The sequence below is a fragment of the Octopus bimaculoides genome, chromosome 21, assembly GCF_046866305.1.
Source record: "Octopus bimaculoides isolate indiv1 chromosome 21, ASM4686630v1, whole genome shotgun sequence".
NCBI classification, from domain to species: domain Eukaryota; kingdom Metazoa; phylum Mollusca; class Cephalopoda; order Octopoda; family Octopodidae; genus Octopus; species Octopus bimaculoides.
The window spans coordinates 24,183,192-24,202,941 of NC_142948.1; the positions used below are offsets into that span (position 1 = coordinate 24,183,192).

A 19,750-nucleotide genomic window follows, 5' to 3' on the forward strand; every position below is an offset into this window, starting at 1 on the left:
TAATGGTTGTCTCTATTGTCATCGGAGTATTGGGTTCAATACCACCCAGCCTGAAGAAACATCTGGAAACAATCTAGGTGTATTGCAAAAAATCGACATTACTTGTAACTGCATGCATATTGCATAAAATATTGTCTGTCTGAGGTCCTTGTTATGACTTGAGAGACAGTACAAACCCCTGATAGACACAATATCTTCCATCAACAACATCATGATATTGGATACTGTGCAACATCTTAAATAATAATAATAATAATAATAATAATAATAATAATAATAATAACACTAACAATAACAATAATAATGATGATGATGATGATGATTTCAAAGTTTGGCACAAGGCCTACAATTTTAGGGAGAGGGTGCTAGTGTTCAACTGGTACTTATTTTATTGACCCTGAAATGGTAATTGATTCAACATAGAGTTATTCCAGTAATTCTTGCAAAAAGAAAAATGGCAAGAACTTATTTTATTGACCCTGAAATGGTAATTGATTCAACATAGAGTTATTCCAGTAATTCTTGCAAAAAGAAAAATGGCAAGAACTAATAGAAGTAGAAGTAGTAGAAGCAGTAATAGTAAGAGTAGTAGCTGTAGTAATAGAAAAAGAAGAACAAAACCAACAACAAACAAGGAAGATAAGAAGATGGTGGTGGTGGTGGTGGACGTGGTAATATATTTAGAATACCTTTCTTCAAACTGCAGAGTGATTTTATTAGCTTGATCATAGCGAGCTGATTCCATCCCTTCCATTTCAGACAGAATCTTTCCTTCAAATTGGTCCACTTTGTTGCCAAATTTGTCAATAATCTTCTGGTATTGCTGAATCTCTTCAGGGCAAAAATTACCCATCTCAGAGAATGGTCTGCCAAATAAGGAGTCAATAGTTAAATTAAAATACAACCTTATCATCTTTCATGTCTCATAAAGCAAACTGAACTCCACTAACTCCAACATACAAATAAGTCCTGAAGTTTTTATCCATTCTTCTTTTACAAATCCCCTGAAATGGAAGCAATGTTATTTTTCCTGTCAACAAATCTTCTACTCACATTGTGCCTTCAAAGACAAAGACATACGACAGATTTCTTCCCTGAAAAAAATAGGTAATGGTTAGCAACAGGAAGGACATCCAGTTGTAAAACTATACCTCAGTAATATACTCACCTAACCCATGTCAACATGGAAAACAATGGATGTATAACAAATGACTATAATTAATACATACATACACACATGCACACACACACACACATTCCTGGGTTATAAATTCACATTTATATCAATGATAACTGGTGCACTTGGTTTTGTGAGTAAATGCCTAAGTGACAATCTTGTCAGGCTAGGCTGTTCAGAAAAAGAAATCAACCAGCTAATTTGCACATTACAAATACAATCTGTAATAAGTGGAACAGTAAAAATATGCAAGACCTTTCTCAAGTTTAAAATGTGAATTTGTTATTGTCATCTACATTCCAATGATGGAACCAGCCCCTTCCTCAGAGGAAGATTTCAAATAACTAAAAACAGAACACACACACACACACTCAAACTATACATATACACAAATACACATCTATATAGAATTTACTCAGAATCCATCAACAAGATGTGTCACAATTATTGTAGGTCACACACACACACACATATGTGTGTGTGCGTGTGAAGATGGATGACCTAGTTAAGATGTTGCACTCATGATGGCCAGATTGTGGGTTCAATTCCTGGATCAGGTGATGTGTTGTGTTCTTGGGAAAAACACTTAGTTTCTCATTGCTCAAGTGCTGTGTGGGGACTGGCATGCCAAAGAATTGACCCAACGTTGAAAAACACGACTTAAAGAGGTTGGGGTAGGATTTGCATTCTGACCTTGTAAAACCTACACCAGCAATGACTACCTAAACAGACCCATGGGTTGGAGGGTTGTCGCCTGAGTGGTGCAAAGGTTTCATTTGCCAGGAGTAAGGAATCACTAACAAATGGAGGATGCAGTGATGCACCACTACAGCGCATGCCCCCATACTACTATTACTGCAAGATATATGTACGCACACACAGAGGGACATACGTGTTTGTGTGTGTGTATATGTAGCAGTAGGATAGAGAAAGTAGAATGATGTTACATACTTGAAACTCTTCATTAATATTGCATTAGAATCTTTCACTTTCTGTAAGTCTTGGTCAAAATCAGATCGATATTCCCTCAAAATTTTCCGGATGTCTGCCATTAGTTTGTTTATCTTTAAAGTCAAGTTGTTTCTTAAAGTCACAAGCCTGCAAAAGAAGCGAACAGAAATTCCTTTTTATGTTTTTACTTTTAGACAATTCTTAATCCTTTAGCATTTAAACTAGTTATATTCATGAAGGTGGTTAGAGTGTTGCACTCATGATTGCAAGATTGTGGTTTCAATTCCTAGACAAGGTGGTGTGTTGTGTTCTTGTGTAAAACACTTCATATCATGTTGCCCTGTGATCTCTTCGACACCTGACATGTGGTACACCATACACATGTTCAGGCCACGTTGAGTTGATGGAGGGAGTGAGATAATGTACAGCACATACATTTGATCACTATAAACAAATCATTGGTGCAGGTCATTTGACAAAAACTGAATGTTCATACGTTGTCTTCAACAGGAGAGTCCATCATCCATCCCAAATATTCTGTTTTGTGTTCAACAGGCCAGATTCAGCCTCTATTGTTCTAAAAAATAAAGTCAGATCATCAAAATCTTTAAGCTATAAAATAATGCATGATTAATTCCAAAAACCATGTGAATAGATAAGCATTATATCTGACAGAGTAAACTGAATGCTAAAGGGTCAAAACATTTCCTTATGTTTATTGTAATAAACGTATTGTAACAGTAATGTTCTGGTTTTAACTTTCTTTACAGCTCAATTGTTTTTTTGCTTTTATTTTGATACTCTTTTACTCTTTTACTTGTTTCAGTCATTTGACTGCAGCCATGCTGGAGCACCGCCTTTAGTTGAGCAAATCGACCCCAGGACTTATTCTTTGTAAGCCTAGTACTTATTCTATCGGTCTCTTTGCTGAACCGCTAAGTTACGCAGACCTAAACACACCAGCATCGGTTGTCAAGCAATGTTGGGTGGACAAACACACACACACATACATATATATATATATATATATATATATACATATATACGAAGGACTTCTTTCAGTTTCCGTCTACCAAATCCACTCACAAGGCTTTGGTCAGCCCGAAGCTGTAGTAGAAGACACTTGCCCAAGGTGCCACGCAGTGGGACTGAACCCAGAACTATGTGGTTGGTAAGCAAGCTATTTACCACACAGTCACTCCTGCACTTAGAATAGTTCAATTTGGAGGAAGCCAAATAAGGAATTGCAGAGAATGATGCAAATCAAGCCAGTGATGGCTGTTGTGAAAAGAAATGGGATGAAGTGGCTAAGTCATGTGGTGAAGAAAGATGTAAGATACTGCGGGAGGGGAGTGATAGAAATGGATGTGGGAAGAAATAGACAGAGGCTAAGAAAGACATGGCTAAAGATGGAGGAAGAAATGAGGGCAAAGGGTATTAGCGGGGGAAGGATGTAGAACAGTGGTTCCCAACCATTTTTTGCCTATGGATCCCTTTGATTCCTATTTTACATGGGTGAACCCTCATAGCCATTCAATGTTTAAAAAAATCCTATTCTTATATTTTTGTAATTAAATATTATTAAGAATTGTAAGAAAAAAAACAAAACATTTTGTGTATTGTAGAAGTATAACCAATTTATTGCACAGATTTTAACAACAAAATCTTATATGGACCCCAGCTGGAAACAACTGATATAGAGGATAGTGAAAAATGGAGTACGTTATCATAGGGCCCACATGGCTAACTTCTGTTTTAGCAGGAAAGATTGCCTTAAAGTGTTTGTTGATGCTGTTGGTCCTCTGAAGGGAAAGGTTGAGCCCATTTCTTTCACAGTCCCTTCCAACACAGCTGAAGTTGATGTGATTGATGAATAACTACAAAATGATGCCAGTGAAGAAACATTTCCAGAGGGATGAGGTTTTGTGATGGAAGAATTGGAAATGTTGGTTAGTGTAAGGCCTGGGAAGGATATGGTAATGAATCCTATATGGGGGATGGGAAGAGATGAAACAAATAAGTTAGATGAGCCAGGGTGGAGTTACATGACACAAACCAGCTCCAAAGAACAGCAGTCTCTGTAGTAGTAGTAGTAGTAGTAGTAGTAGTAGTAGTAGTAGTAGTAGTAGTAAAAACAGAGAAAAAAAGCAGGTGATATCACTGTGAGCAAGAAGCTGGAGTATTTTGGTAAGCAGTTCCATACTAGTCAATCATATGCAGTTTTTTCTTTGCTCTCAATAATAATGATAACAAGAGCACTCAGAGAGCGCAAACCTCTGCAAAGGCAACACCAACGTCCTCTCAGCAATTAGCTGGAAATGATTTTTAAAATGGGAATATCTGAAATAAACTCAACTGCTCTTGCAAATGAGAATACTAAAAATGAACCTGACTGCTCTCAAAAATTAAGTTTAAAAAATGGTAAAATAATCCAGAATCCTTGTCCAGTACCTGATCAATCCCAATGGTAGTCATGGAATGTGAAGGTGGGTATGTGGGCCATGTTTGTAATGCTGTATGTGTGTCATCTGCAGTGGTAACAGAGACAGTTTTCTCTATGAAGGCCTTTTTCAGTCTATCCACTGATATAGTGTCTTTCTGACCATTAAGGTCTATAGAGAAAAATTTATCTGTGCGTGAAAGAAAACGGAAAGGACCTGCATGCGGTGCTGTTAACGGAGGGTTAACAACATTGTTGCACACAAAAATATAAGTCCAAGAAGTAAAACTTCCTTCAAGGCAAAGCTATAAATGCAATTGTCAAGTGGGTAAGAGGTTTTAAGCAGGAGTGATATACTAAAAATTGGTAAAACCAAAAATTGTCGAGGATAAATTAAATCTATTATTGTTGCTAAATATGTTAGTGTTACTTAATTTCTAAACGATTTCACTGACGTTTGTTTATGCAGTTTGATTTCTTTATCCATTAGTTTCTACTAAAATAGAGACACGAGTAAAATTAATAATAGGGAAATGAAAATAAAACTTTGGAAACAGTAACACCACCATAACTTATGTGGAAACCATGAATGTGCTTTCAAGGGAGATAATCAGAGAAAGACTTGAAAGTCTGTAAGATCGTAGTACTTCATGCAAAGTAAATATAACAAATAATCCATAATCCTTGTCCGGTACCAGACCGATCCCAAAATATAATCAGTTTGTGCCAGTCACAAGGCCAAACATCCATGAAAGTTTCATCTGAATCCATCTAGCAGTTCTTGAGATATCCTGTCCATGGACAAACAAACAAACAAACATGACTGAAAACAATACCTCTGCCTTCGCTAAAGCGGAGGTAATAATAATCTTTTCTATTATAGGCACAAGGCCTGAAATTGGGGGGAGAGGACTAGTCGATTACATCAACCACAGTCTTTCACCGATACTTAATTTATAGACCCCCAAAAGGATGAAGGGCAAAGTTGACCTTAGTGGAATTTGAACTCAGAATGTGAAGAGCTGGAAGAAATCCCACAAATCATTCCTTCTGATGTGTTAATGGTTCTGTCAGCTCATTGCCTTGATAAAAATAGTAATGGTTACAACTTAGTTAAGAAGGCTTTTACCCTGTTCTTTTTCTGTCTTGTAAGTTATTTGGCAAATTATTTGCCAGTGGCAAAAAGGAACCCAGTACATGCTGCAAAGGGGTCAGCATCCAGATGGAGAAGCCATGCTAATATTGACAGTGAAGCACAATGCAGCCCTACAGTTTTCTGGATCCTGTCTAACCGTCTAACCCATGCCAGTAAGGGAAATGTATGCTAACTTATAATGATCTTTTATCTTTTACTTGATTTAGTCATTTGGTTGCAGCCATGCTGGGGCACCACCTTGAAAGGTTTTAGTTAAACAAATCGACTTCAGGACTTTTTTTTTAAGCTTAGTACTTATTCTATTGTGTTTTTTGCTGAACCGCTAAGTTACGGGGTATGTAAACACACCAACACTGCTTGTCAAGCAGTTTCTTATTTTTTTTTTATTGCCCACAAGAGGCTAAACATTGAGGGGAGAAACAAGGACAGACAAAGGGGTTAAGTCGATAATATCAACCCCAGTGTGTAACTGGTACTTAATTTATCGACCCCAAAAGGATGAAAGGCAAAGTCGGCCTTGGAGGAATTTGAACTCAGAACGTAGCGGCAGACGAAATACCACTAAGCATTTCGCCCGGCGTGCTAACGTTTCTGCCAGCTCGCCTTGTCAAGCAGTTTCTATGTACCGAATCCACTCACAAGGCTTTGGTCAACCTAAGGCTAAAGTAAAAGACACTTGCTCAAGGTTCCATGCGGTGGAACTGAACCTGGAACCATGTGGTTGGGAAGAAAGCTTCTTACCACACAGCCACACCTGTGCTTGATGATGTTAAAAGGAATAATGTAAGCCACAGTCTGCTTAGCAACCAGAGCAGCTGGCATTGAAATAAAGGAAAAAAAGTAGAAAATATAAAAGAGATCCTGTTTGGAAACAAAAGACTGAGTGAGAGAGAGACAGTAAGAGATATGATATAGAATAAATAAAATCCAAAACAGGTTCACATATATATTCCGCACCCCCCCATAAAAGAAGATTCTGTACAAATATTAATTCAACAGATGAAAGATAATGCATGGAGAATACAAGATTTAGTAAATATATAGTATGATTCAAACAAAATCAAATGTTTTGAGAGGATAAACAAAGTCTTTACAGGGGATTAAATAAGAAAATAATATTAGCACAAGTAGAGAGTCTGGCAAGGACAGAGAAAAGTGGAAAACCTCTGTGAGAAAATATGGGTCGTAGAAAACCTCACAAAATAAATGAATTAATTGCTGTAACAAAGGAATGTTTAAATAATACAGCAACACAAGAATGGGAAGACATCACAAAATGAAATATAATTGAGGCCAGAAGAAGCAAACATGCTATTGGGAATGAGCTGCAATAAGCAAAAACCCCAAAAGAATATTGCCCTCTGGTTCCATTCAAGCATTTTCATCCAGCTTGTAAAATGTGAGTAGCCATACTCTCGGAGTGGTTGGCGTTAGGAAGGGCATCCAGCTGTAGAAACTCTGCCAAATCAGATTGGAGCCTGGTGTAGCCATCTGGTTTCACCAGTCCTCAGTCAAATCGTCCAACCCATGTTAGCATGGAAAGCAGACGTTAAACGACGATGACGACGATGACAAGGGGTGCTGGAAAGTTCCTGGCTTTGGGTAAAAGAAAATACAGGAGGATCAGTTATGATTTTATTCAACATATTCCCCTCTCAGATTCACACACTCATTGCAGTGGTCCTTTAAAAGAATTCTGAAGGTTGGGCCTCCAATCAGGCCCTTTGCAATACTCTTAAAGTCAGGAACTTTTCAGCACCCCATTGTATAGCTCCCCTACATCAAAAAACTTGTTCTGGACCGGCCCTCTTCTTCATATTTTTAACCATCTTTTATTCCTTCTCTCCTAGCATAAAACTGCCCCTTCAGGGTTTGTAGTCTTGCAAACTTTTGCACGGTGCCGGTAGTACAACAAAAAAAGTACCTAGTGCATGCTGTAAAGTGGTTGGTGTTAAGAACAGCCAGCTATAGTAACCATCAGGAATGCACAATGGCTGGCAAGCCGTCTGTTATTAGAACTTTCATCAAATGGACAATGTTGTTCAAGATATTTGTAGTGAAACAAATTGAGGAAGACCTGAAGTTGCAGTGCCTCAATTTTGAGCAAGGCCAGTGCCATGGATTGGAAAGTGTGGAATAATATCACCACCAGGATTCATCATCCAACAGCACCTACAGCAGTGTATTGATTGAGGGGGCAGCCTTCCCCTCCAGTTGCCAGCTAGGGATTTTACTTTACTTTACATATAGAAACCATATCAAAGCAGACATTGGAGCATGATGCATTTCTTGGGCCCATTTTTTTTTCTTGCTTTTAACCCTCCAACGCAGAGTATAGGCCACTTATAATTGAATTCCATGTCACATAATTTTTCGCTTCTGTACTTATACTCTGCCATGAATGTCCCCCTTTCTCTAGTTCCTTTTGTGTTGATCTACGCCACGAGTTCTTAGGCCTACCCTTCTTTCTATATCCATCCAGATTCCACTGTAAAGCACTTTTCGCTGCATTTGGTGTGTCTTTTCTAATTGTGCTACCAATCCACTTCCACTTTTTCTTAAATATTTGATCCCTAATCGAAACTTGATTTGTTCTTTGCCATAGCTCCAAGATATTGTTAAACTATTCAACCCATATCAGTATGGTACAGGGATGCTAAATGATGATGATGATGATGACAACATGTTGGAGAAACAAATGATACTTACTTTTCAGATTTTGAAACGCTCTGAAAAGCTGGTTCCATGGCTTCAATTTGATTCTCGAAGTCAGCCATCAGAGAGTCTTGAGTCTCTTTAATTTGATTCAACTTTAGCTTCATATTGGTAAAAGCATTTTCCACTCCCTGACAATGTTCTCCAATCCGTTTTGAGTGATTCATCAATTCCTCTAGAGTAAACAAACAACCAAACAAGAAACAATGATCAGTAATGTCAACACAGCAGACTGGTCTATACCAGCAGTTCTCGGCCGGTGGTGGTGGTGGGGGGGTCCACATAAAGTTTTGTAGCTAAAATTCATGTGCAATAAATTGGTTATACTCTGACAGTAATAAACAAAATATTTAAACAATCTTTTTGTATACAATTCCTAATAATATCTAATTATAAAAATATGATAGAGTTTTTAAACATTGAATGGTTACAAGGTTCCATCTAAGGGAAACAAGAATCAAAAGGGTCCATAGGTTTTAAAAAATGGTTGAGAAACACACCGTAACTTTTAAAGATAGTTGAAAGAAAGTTCTGAGGGAATATTGATCTGATTTTGACCAAGAATTACAGAGAGTGAAAGATTCTATTGCCCTGATAATGAAAAGTTTCAAATAACCTTACTTTATTATACTATAGCTTCATCTCTCTCTCTCTCTCTCTCTCTCTCTCTCTCTCTCTCTCTCTCTCTCTCTCTCTCTCTCTCTCTCTCCCCTCTCTATCTCACTCCCTCTCTCTCTCCCACTCTCTCTCAGCAGACAAATCACAAATCCCTTCAGGTAGACGGCCCAGCTTGGTATATAGTAAAGGCATAGTTGGAAAGTCCATGAGATGTACCTGGTGCAAGTTATGGACTCATAAGAGGTGCAACAATGTCAGGGGGAGGTTAACAGGGAATATAGTCTTTGTGGGTGGTAGATGTACAGGTACAAAAAACACTAGAAATGTACAGAAAATAAATTCCATCAAATGCCAGTGGGGATACCTAGAAGTAGTTGATAGCTTCTGTTATCTAGGTGACCAAGTCAGCAGTGAAGGTGGATGCTCTGAGAGCATAGCTGCTAGAATTAGAATAGGCTGGACAAAGTTCAGAGAGCTTTTACCTTTATTAGTAACTAAGGGCCTCTCCCTCAGAGTAAAAGGCAGATTTTATGATGTCTGTGTGTGAACAGCCAGGTTACATGGCAGTGAAACATGGGCTGTGACTGCTGAGGACATGCGAAGGTTTGAAAGAAATTAAGCTAGTATACTTTGTTGTGCAATGTCAGTGTGAATGTATGACACAGTGCAAGCATCTTGAGAGAAAAGTTGGGCATAAGAGGCATCACATGTGGTGCGCAAGAGAGATGACTATGCTGGTATGCTCATGTGGTGTGTATGGGCAAGAACTACTGTGTAAAGAAGTACCAATCTCTAACTGTGGAGGGACGAGGTAGACCCAGGAAGACATGGGGTAAGATGGTGAAACATGATCTTCGAATATTGGGCCTCATGGAGGCATTAGCAAGTGACTGACATCTTTGGTGATATGTTGAGCACTGGGGTCGATTTAATCAATCTAGCTTCCTGTTCTGAGATTGCTGGCCTTGTGCCAAAATTTGAAATCATTATTGTATGTTGGATTATCATCATCATCATCATCACTGTCAACAACACTTTATCATAGTTGTTGCTAATGCTGTCATCATAAATGTCATCATCAGAATCAGCATTGCCATTTTCATCATTTTATTTATCCTCATAAACATCATCATCACCATCATCATCATCATCCTCATGATCATCATCACCATTACTATCATCACTGCTATCATCATCATCATCATCATTATCATATAGTCATCATGAATCATCAACATCTTCATCATCATCAACACCCACCTGTCATTGTAATCAACATGATTCCCCCTCCTCTTCTTTCTCATTATCACCATCATCATCATCATCATCATCAATAAATGAACATCTGTTTCCCATAAATGACAAATGTTTCACTCCCAGCCTCAACTGTGGAGTCGAATCATTGATACTGTTTAAATATACATAAAACTATTTTATGGTGTGTTTATTAGAATGTGTTTCATTGCTGAATATCAAACCATCATATAATGGTGTAGCTGTTGTTTAGCCCTAGGCGGTCAACCTAGATCAAACAGTGAAAGGTGTTGTAGCCACTCCATGTACAGGGTGGGCCTAAAAGTCACGCACCAAAACTTTGACATTTTATTTATATTATTATTATTATTATTATTATTATTATTATTTTGTCTGTCTCTACATTCTGAGTTCAAATTCTGCTGAGGTTGACTTTGCCTTTCATCCTTCCTGGGTCAATAAAATAAGTACCATTTAAGTACTGGGGTCAATTTAATCGACTTGGACCCTCCTCTGAAATTGCTGGCCTTGTGTCAAAATTTGAAATTGTTGTTGTTCTTCTTATAATTATTATTATTATCATCTCTTTATCATAGGTTTTGTTGGAACTTTTCATCACCTTGCATAAAGTCACCTCCCAAAATACTACTTCTCCCCACTCAGTTGCAGAGTCTTGTCTTGCAAGTTACTTGGGGACCTCATTACTGCTAGTGACACATAAAAAAAGCACCCAGTAAACTCTGCAAAGTGGTTGGCATTAGGAAGAGCATACAACTGCAAAAACCATACCAAAGCAGAGACTGGAGCTCAATGCAGTCCTCTGACTCATCAGCTCTTGCTGAACTGTCCAACCCATGCCAGCATGGAAAATAGACATTAAATGGTGATAAAGACAAAATGTATGCAAATTTATGGTCACAAACTTCACTGTGTGGGTATGAAGCTTGCTTAGCAACCATGATGTCTCAGTCCTGTTGCAGGCCTGCATGGTTTGAGGCCAACTGGTTACATCTGCACACATCTCCACTCTTCCATGACCATACGACTTTCTGTGGATGGAATGACAAATGAAGTCACCACAAAGAGACGTCTGTATACACTCATACATACACACATATTATTATTAGTTTGTCTGTTGTCAATGATGAGCAAAGGCATCACATGGAAGAAGTAGACAGGGGACAGCATTTCTGGCTGTGGACAATCAGTTTGATGCATGCTTGGAATGCTCTGTCATAGGTCTAGCACTGGTGGTCTGCTGGGACAGAAGGTGAGGAATTTGCTCTGAATTTATGTAGTTTGTGTTTTCATTGTGCCCTTGCAATCCAGTTCTATTTGTAGGAGGAGGCAAATCTGTTGGTGCATCTTAACTAGGCAGGGCTGTCTTGTGCTTGTGTTTCTCAGGTGTCACAGTTAATCTCAAAGCTCTTCAGTGTGGCTTTGAGTGCTTCCTTGAAGTATGTGCTTTCTGTCCACCTTGTGCGCACTTACCTTCTGCCAGTTCATTATGGAATTGTCTTTTGGGGAGTCATGTGTCAGGCAAGCATTCAAACAAGGTGGCCTTCCCACCTGACTTGTGCATATACAAACATATGTATATGCACACATGAATACACACACACACTTATATCTAATAAGTCCTTACTCAACAAGTTGTCTTGTATCCTATTGTTTCATCCCTCCATGTATTCATGTATAGTGTTAATCTATGCAACATATTAATATTAATTTATTACAATAAGTAATTGTATAATTTGATCAGCAACAGAGAAAAAAAAAGAGATTGAAACAAAGATTATTCAATGAGATCTTTTCATTTCTCACCTTTTCTGACATCATTAATATCTTCCTCGATTCGTTTGGCTCGAGGCTGATGAAGGTGGATCCGTAAACTCAATTCAGCGTCCAGTTCTTCAACCTGTAACGAATGGGTGAACACAGGGTTACAAAAAACTGCCAAAATAGGGTGAGTAGATAGGTATAGACCTGTTTAACAACCACAAGGGACTGGGTTCATTTCCATTGCATGGTACTGTGAACTGCTGTCTTCTACTGTTGCATTGTTTTATAGGGCTTTCAAGATTGATTAATTAAGTGAGTTCCACAGAAAATTCCTGCAGTTATCTACCACCATTGTGTACTCCACTTCTTTTAATATTCTAATGAAATATTTCTCTTTGCTGCAGGAGAAATATCTAGCCAAAAGTAAACCATTGTGCTTGGTTTTTGCCAATGTGGAGAAAGCTTTTGACAAAATCCCTTACTCTGTTATCTGATAGTCTCTAAGGAAGGTAGGAGTAGACAAATGGTTTGTTAGAGCCATACATGCCACACATAGTGGTGCTGTCAGTAGGGTGAGTTGGCCATGAATACAGTAATGAATTTAGTGTACAAGTAGGAGTTCACCAGGGTTTGGTTCTCAGTCCCCTCTTATTCATCATGGTCCTCCAGGCTCTAACAGACTGGCTGCCCATGGGAACTATTATATGCTGATGACTTTACTCTTATAACAGAATCTGAAGCAGAATTTGAAAAGAAATTCCAGAGATAGAAGCAAAACCTTGAATCAAAGAGTCTTAGAGTTAAGCTATCAAAGACCAAAGTCATTGCTAGCAATAAAATAGATAAGACTCTCTTTCCATCAGGTAAATGGCTCTGGTCAATATATAGGAAAGTACTGAAAAGAATTCCATTAGCTGCACCTAGTGCAATGGAATCACAAATATGTTAACAAAGAAAGTCATCTTTGTATATGACATAAGTGCAGGAACAATAAATGTTAAAGATACATGGGAATTAGATTTTCTCAAATACACAGGAGGCTCCTGAGAAGTTTCTGTTATCCAGGTGACCAAATTAGCAGTGGAGGAGGATGTTCTGAAATTATAGTGGCTAGAATAAGAACAGGATGGAGAAACCTCTGAATTATTACCCCTGTTGGAAATAAAGGACCTCTTTGAAAGACAGATTGTATGATGCTTGTGTATGAATGGCTATGCTCCATTATGGTGTGATGTGGGCCCTGGAGAGGAACAAAGCTAGTATACTTCAATGGGTGTGCAACATCAGTGTGCATGTATGACAAAGCGCAGATATGTTGAGAGAAAAGTTAGGTAAAAGGGGAATCAGATGTAGAATGTAAGAGAGAAGACTCTGATGGCTTGGACATGTAATATGTATGAATAAAGACAGCAGCTTTAAGAAGTGATGATTGCTCAAAGTGGATGGAACTTGAAGAAAAGGGAAATCTGAGAAGACATAGGATGAAGCAGTGAGGCTGAATCTCAAGATGGAAGAGATGACAATGTACCAAGGTGTCTGGCAATATGAAGTTCATGAGAAGACCTGCATACCTCAGTGAAACTGAATTCTCAAAGTGCTGTGTATTCCAGCCCCCATGTAACATTAATTCACACTCCCCACTCCAATGAACCAAACTACATCTCTTCATGCACTGTGCTTGTCTCTCCCCCTTTGCTCCTGAAGCCCAACACTGCTCTGTCATTCCTCTCTCTTGTCCTCTCCCTGCTAAACTGTATCATTGCTATCCTTCAGTACCCTGTAAATCCGTGTTCACCACTCACTGGATTCTCCTTCTCCTCTCCTCTCCCCTTCGCACTCTCATGAACTCCCTGCTCACCCACCCTGTCCAATCCCCTTTACTGCTCCACTTACATTCACCTCTTTGTACTTTGAATGTACAACTTGGCATCTCACCACCACCATCACTTTCTCTATCTCTGACTGAGGTAACCATATATCTCCTCTACATCAAGACGCCAATTTGTGTCCCTCTATCATACTTTAACCTCTCATCATCTAGCACAAAGCCATTTCCCTCAATACTACACCCCTTTCAGTTGAGGTGGGGGCCTTTGTCTTGCAAGTTATTTGGTAACCTCTCTGGTGTTGGTGCCATGTAAATATCACCCAGTATACTCTTTAAAGTGATTGGCATCAGGAAGGGCATCCAGCCGGAGAGACCATGCCAAAGCTGACAATAGAGCTTGATGCAATCCTCTGGCTTGCCAGCTCCAACCACCCAACCCATACTAGTATCGAATATGGACATTAAATGATGATGATGGTGATATATGTTGGCATCTGACTAGAATGTATTGCTGCTGCTGCTTATAGTTGCTTGCAGGGTAAGAGGAGGAAAAGAGAGAAGAGATTACTGTGAGATTAGAGAGAGAAGGTGAATATTCTCCTTAAGGGGAGAGAACCACTTCACACGCAATGCATGTGTGTGTGTGTATCACTTGAGGACAACAGGTGATACACTGAAGTGCTGTGTCAGCATGTACCAAGTTAAACAACCATTGAGAGAGAGAGAGAGAGAGAGAGAGAGAGAGAGAGAGAGAAGCAAAAACCAACAGTCAGCAAGCAATTAATTGAATGGTCAGTGTGGCAGTTACCAGGACCTTAATTAATCAGATCCTTCTCATTAAATACTGTCACATGGATTTCCTATGAAACGTAAATAAATAAAATCTAGCATCAGAGAAAACTAAGGGTTGTCAGCAGCAGCATACTTCTTTTTTTATTAGGGCACAGGTGCAGGTTTTCTGTGTTATTGTGTGAGAAAGGTGAACAGCTTTAAGTGGGACCTGTCCACTTAAGCCAGTAGTTGGGAAAACAAATATGAAATAATGATGGATGATGATGATGATGATGATGATGATGATGATGATGCTGATGATGATGATGATGCTGATGATGATGATGATGCTGATGATGATAGATGATGATGATGATTATGATATGCCAACACTGGCAGAGATGAACATTAGTTAAAAACACAAATCAACTCTTTTGTTACCACATTTCTGTTGAGATGCTCTGTGTTTCTTTCAATTAATTTTAAATATAACAAAGAACTTAGTAAAATAACTCAGTTATCATTCAGCTAGTGTTAGGAACATAAATTGTGACTAAGGTTTGGTGGAAGATTTTAATTCAAAACTTATGGAAACAAGACATTTGCACTACAGAGCCAGATGCGGTTTCAGCCGGGTTGGTATCGAAAGGGTTAACCACTAACAGTTATACAGTTTATTAGCAGAAGTGTATGTATATCATACACTTGTATATCATAGGTGCAGGAGTAGCTGTGTGGTAAGTAGCTTATTTACCAACCACATGGTTCCGGGTTCAGTCCCACTGCGTGGCACCTTGGGCAAGTGTCTTCTACTATAGCCTCGGGCCAAGCAAAGCCTTGTGAGTGGATTTGGCAGACAGAAACTGAAAGAAGCCTGTCGTATATATGTATATATATGTGTGTGTGTGTGTGTGTGTGTGTGTGTGTGTGTGTGTGTGTGTGTGTGTGTGTTTGTGTGTCTGTCCCCCCAACATCGCTTGACAACCGATGCTGGTGTGTTTACGTCCCGGTAACTTAGTGGTTCGGCAAAAGAGACCGATAGACAAAGTACTAGGCTTACAAAGAATAAGTCCTGGGGTCGATTTGCTCGACTAAAGGCGGTGCTCCAGCATGGCCACAGTCAAATGACTGAAACAAGTAAATGGGTAAAAGAGAAGTGATTGGTTTTATGTTTCAATGTAATTGAAATGTTGCTAAACCTCACAAGTTTTGCTGTAGTTCTGGCTGGAGTAGTATTTTGATCTCTGAGCAAGCAGCCACAGAATAAAGACATAGATAAGGACACAAATTATTAACCAAAGAACTTGATTTGTTAATTGAGAGTTTATTCTGATTTCATTGAGGAGTGCTGGCAAAAAATTTAATACTTTAACTCTTACATGGCTATTGTTCTAGTGAATAAATTGCCAAAGTGTTTCTTTTTAGCCTAACATGTTGAAATATTAACTTCTTTTATAATTTTGTTATTGGAGAGTCAGTAACATGTATACATAAATCTTAATCTTAGATAAATGTCTAAAAGTTAAATTTTTTATAACTTGATATTTCAGGGAGATTATTTTTCTCACGCTCATTGCATGTCACCTAAAATATTGTTCCATATCTCTGGAAACATGTATATCATAATCTATTTTGAACTACAAAGTCTATTGTGTTCTTTTCTTAAGATAGTAGGGTAAAATTTTGAAGGTGTTTGGTTACCATTTCTTTCATGATGAGCAGTTGTCTAGAGGTTCCATTTTAAGGGGTTAATTATGACAGTGAAGTAAACTACCATATTTGATGGTGTAAAAAACACACAGGTTATAGTAGATGCACTCCAGTTTTAGCAGTCTGCTTTATTAACCCAAATATCTGGGACTGCCCTAAGTGTCATCATCAAAGAAACAGACCAGACAGAAAATAACAGACGTCAAGAGGCAGAGATCAGATGTCGAAGATGCAAAGAGTGATTTGCACTTCCTTGTCTTCTGCCAACTCTCTCCTGTGACACATGTCCCTGACTTTTCTATACCAACCTTGGCCTGAACACCTCAGGCACTGGTACCCTTCACATCCTTCAAGATGAAGAGGCTCAGTCACTCTCTATAGATTAATTACTTGGATAAGAGTTAATGCTACCACTGATATACAGGAAGAAGACGTTTTCAGTCCATTAAAACAAGCAGTATAGGCCCAACTTAAAGGCAATGAGCTGGCAGACTGTTAGAATGCTGGGCAAAATGCTTAGCAGCATTTCGTTTGTTTTTATGTTTTGCATTCAAATTCCACAGAGGTTGACCCTGCCGTTACATCCTTTCAGGGTTGATACTTTCAGCTGAGTACTGGGGTTGATTTAAGCGACTAGCTCCCTTCCCCCAAAATGCTGGCCTTGTGCCAAAATTTGAAACCAATACAGGCCCAGCTTCATGTATAAGAACCAAGGGGTGGTTTTTCTGAGTCATTCTTTTGGGTAAAAGGCACGTCTTATACGCCATCAAAAAAGTACGTTTATTGTAGTTGATACCACACATTAAGCTTGTTCTAGCAGATGAAAAGTATTCCAGACTTGTGCTAGTTTAGTCTTTGATCATAGTTCTTCTGGATAAAGATAAACAACAAAACAACAAGAACGATAAACAACAAAACAACAAGAAAGATAAAGAAAAAAACAACAAGAAAGATAAAGAAAAAAACAACAACAAGAAAACCCTTGCCCTTACTAGTTTGTTGTGTACATACCTTGATGTCCAGTGCTTGCTTTGCCTTCTTCACTGCATCCACTAACCACAGATCCATATGGTTCAGCATATTCATGCATATGCTGCAACAATAACAACAACATTATGTGCCATATCTAAATGGACCTCCTCTGCCCAGCTCCCCTTTGACACTTGGGAAGTTACTGAATCTGTCTCCCTGTAGTCAGCTGGCAAGGCCATTGAGTACCTCCTCTCCCTTATCCCTGTCTTTGGCTTCTTCCTCCCAGTTTTCCAGCCATCACTAAATGTTCCAGCTATTGCCCTCCTTCTTCACATGATAGTCAAGGAACTTCATTGGATAATTCATCATCATCATCATCATCATCATCACAAGAATCAATGATTTGGGAAGTGAAGTTTTCCTCCATCATCGTCATTGTCTTTGTTCTAATGCCAAATTTTTTTATGTCCACTTGGACCATTGAGAGAATTTGTTGAGACGGGAAATTTAATCAAACAAATGTGTGAAGATATCTTTGATTCCTTTCACTAACCAAAGAAAAAAAAATCGAGGCACAGGTGTGGCTGTGTGGCGAGAAGCTTGCTTCCAAGCCACATGGTTCCAGGTTCAGTCTCACAGTGTGAACTCTTGGACAGTTGTCTTCAGCTAATGCCTCAGACCAACAAAAACTGAAAGAAGCCTGTTGTGTGTGTATATATGTATATATCTATGTGTGTGTGTGCGTATTTTTATGTCTGTTTTAGCATGGTTTCTACAGCTGGATGCCCTTCCTTATGCCAACCACTCCTGTGAGTTTAATGATTGCTTTTATGTGCCACTGGCATGACACCAGTATCTGCCATGACTACAGTTTCACTTGGCTTGATGGGTCTTCTACTCATGTACAGTCATTTGTCATTGCCTCTTTTTATGTGCCACTGGCATGGGTGCTAGTTACATGACACTGGCATTGGCCACATTGCCTCCACGAGGCCCAGCACTTGACGTGACACCACAATGGGATATAACTGCTAAGTTACAGGGACATAAACAAACTAACAACACTGGTTGTTCAGCAGTGGTGCAGGACAAGCACAACTCAGATACAAAGACGCAAACACTTCAGATTTGTTAAATACATTTGCAACATATTTTCAACTTTTAAAGGCAAATTCACTGCAGTTGCTGTGAAAAAAAAATTCTCTATCATGGTAAAAGCTGTAAAAACACCATATCTACCCAGTGTTGAGAATACAGCATTTGTGGCTCTTTAGTCTTCCTTATACCTAAACACTGCTTGGCACTGATACTGCTGAATTTCTTCCAACCAAGCAATCCATTAGTACAACTCTTTCAATGTTTTTGACTGTTTTATTTAAAACTGAAACTTTAAAGCTACTTAGAGTTACCTCTCTTCAGTATTTCCTATTGATTAAGGCTAAAGAGCCAGAAACGATGCATCTGGGGATCCAACAGAGGGCAACACTGGATAGATAAAATTTTTTTAACACTTTTTTACCATAAGAGAGACTTTTTTCTTCACTGCAGCTGCAGTGAATTTGCCTTTAGGAGTTGAAATATGTCACAACATATTTTAACTAACCTGAAGTTCATTTGTGCCTAAATACTGCTTTGGTGCTGCTACTGCTGAATACACACATATACACATGATGGGCTTCTTCCAGTTTCCATCTTTCAAATCCACTCACAAGTTTTTGGTTGGCTCTGAGCTATAGTAGATCACATTTGTCCACTGTGCCATACAGTGGGACTGAAGCCAGAACAGTGTGGTTGGGAAGCAAACTTCTTACCACACGACTATGTTTGCTGATATCAATCCATCCATCCATCCATCTATCAATATATATATATGTTATGTCTCAAGCTACTGCTATCTAGCACCTTCGGATGATCTCTACTCAACCGCTACACAACTGCTACTCGACTGCTACTCAACACTCCTACTACGGCCAGACTACCTCTATTTATATGTCTTGGGAGATCCTACTTTTTTGCCTGGGGGCATCGACACAACAATATATATAGACTTACTATCCAGCGTTGCCTGGTAAATTATTCATGGAATTATTTGCTAGTTTGTAGAATGGGAATTCATGGTACTTATGCATGTACATATATTTAACCCAACTTCTAGACTTATTTAATTTGAACTGTTGAGGTTTCTTTTTTTTAGAGAGTTACAAAATGTAAACATTTGTACCGGAAGTTGACTCATTTAATGTCAGAATAGGAATTACAGAAAAAAATAAGGCCTAAATCTAATGAAAATTTAATAAAACCTAACCATAAGTAAGTGAAATTATGCTAAATACAACTAAATTGAAAACCTTTTCCCCCTGGCCATATTGGCAATTC

General features: G+C 38.7%; 1 protein-coding gene across 2 annotated transcripts in view; it reads right to left on the minus strand.

Annotated features, from left to right (window-relative positions):
* Positions 1–19,750, minus strand: part of LOC106875255 (coiled-coil domain-containing protein 180) — a 177,197-nt gene that overhangs the window by 46,409 nt on the left and 111,038 nt on the right. For both annotated transcript variants that reach the window (XM_089338941.1, XM_089338940.1), the window contains exons 19-23: positions 17,414–17,495; positions 12,136–12,229; positions 8,434–8,614; positions 2,129–2,275; positions 690–866 (exon numbers count right to left, since the gene is read on the minus strand). In XM_089338941.1, coding sequence (XP_089195067.1) covers positions 690–866; positions 2,129–2,275; positions 8,434–8,614; positions 12,136–12,229; positions 17,414–17,495 — 681 coding nt within the window. The remainder of the gene's footprint in view (positions 1–689; positions 867–2,128; positions 2,276–8,433; positions 8,615–12,135; positions 12,230–17,413; positions 17,496–19,750) is intronic.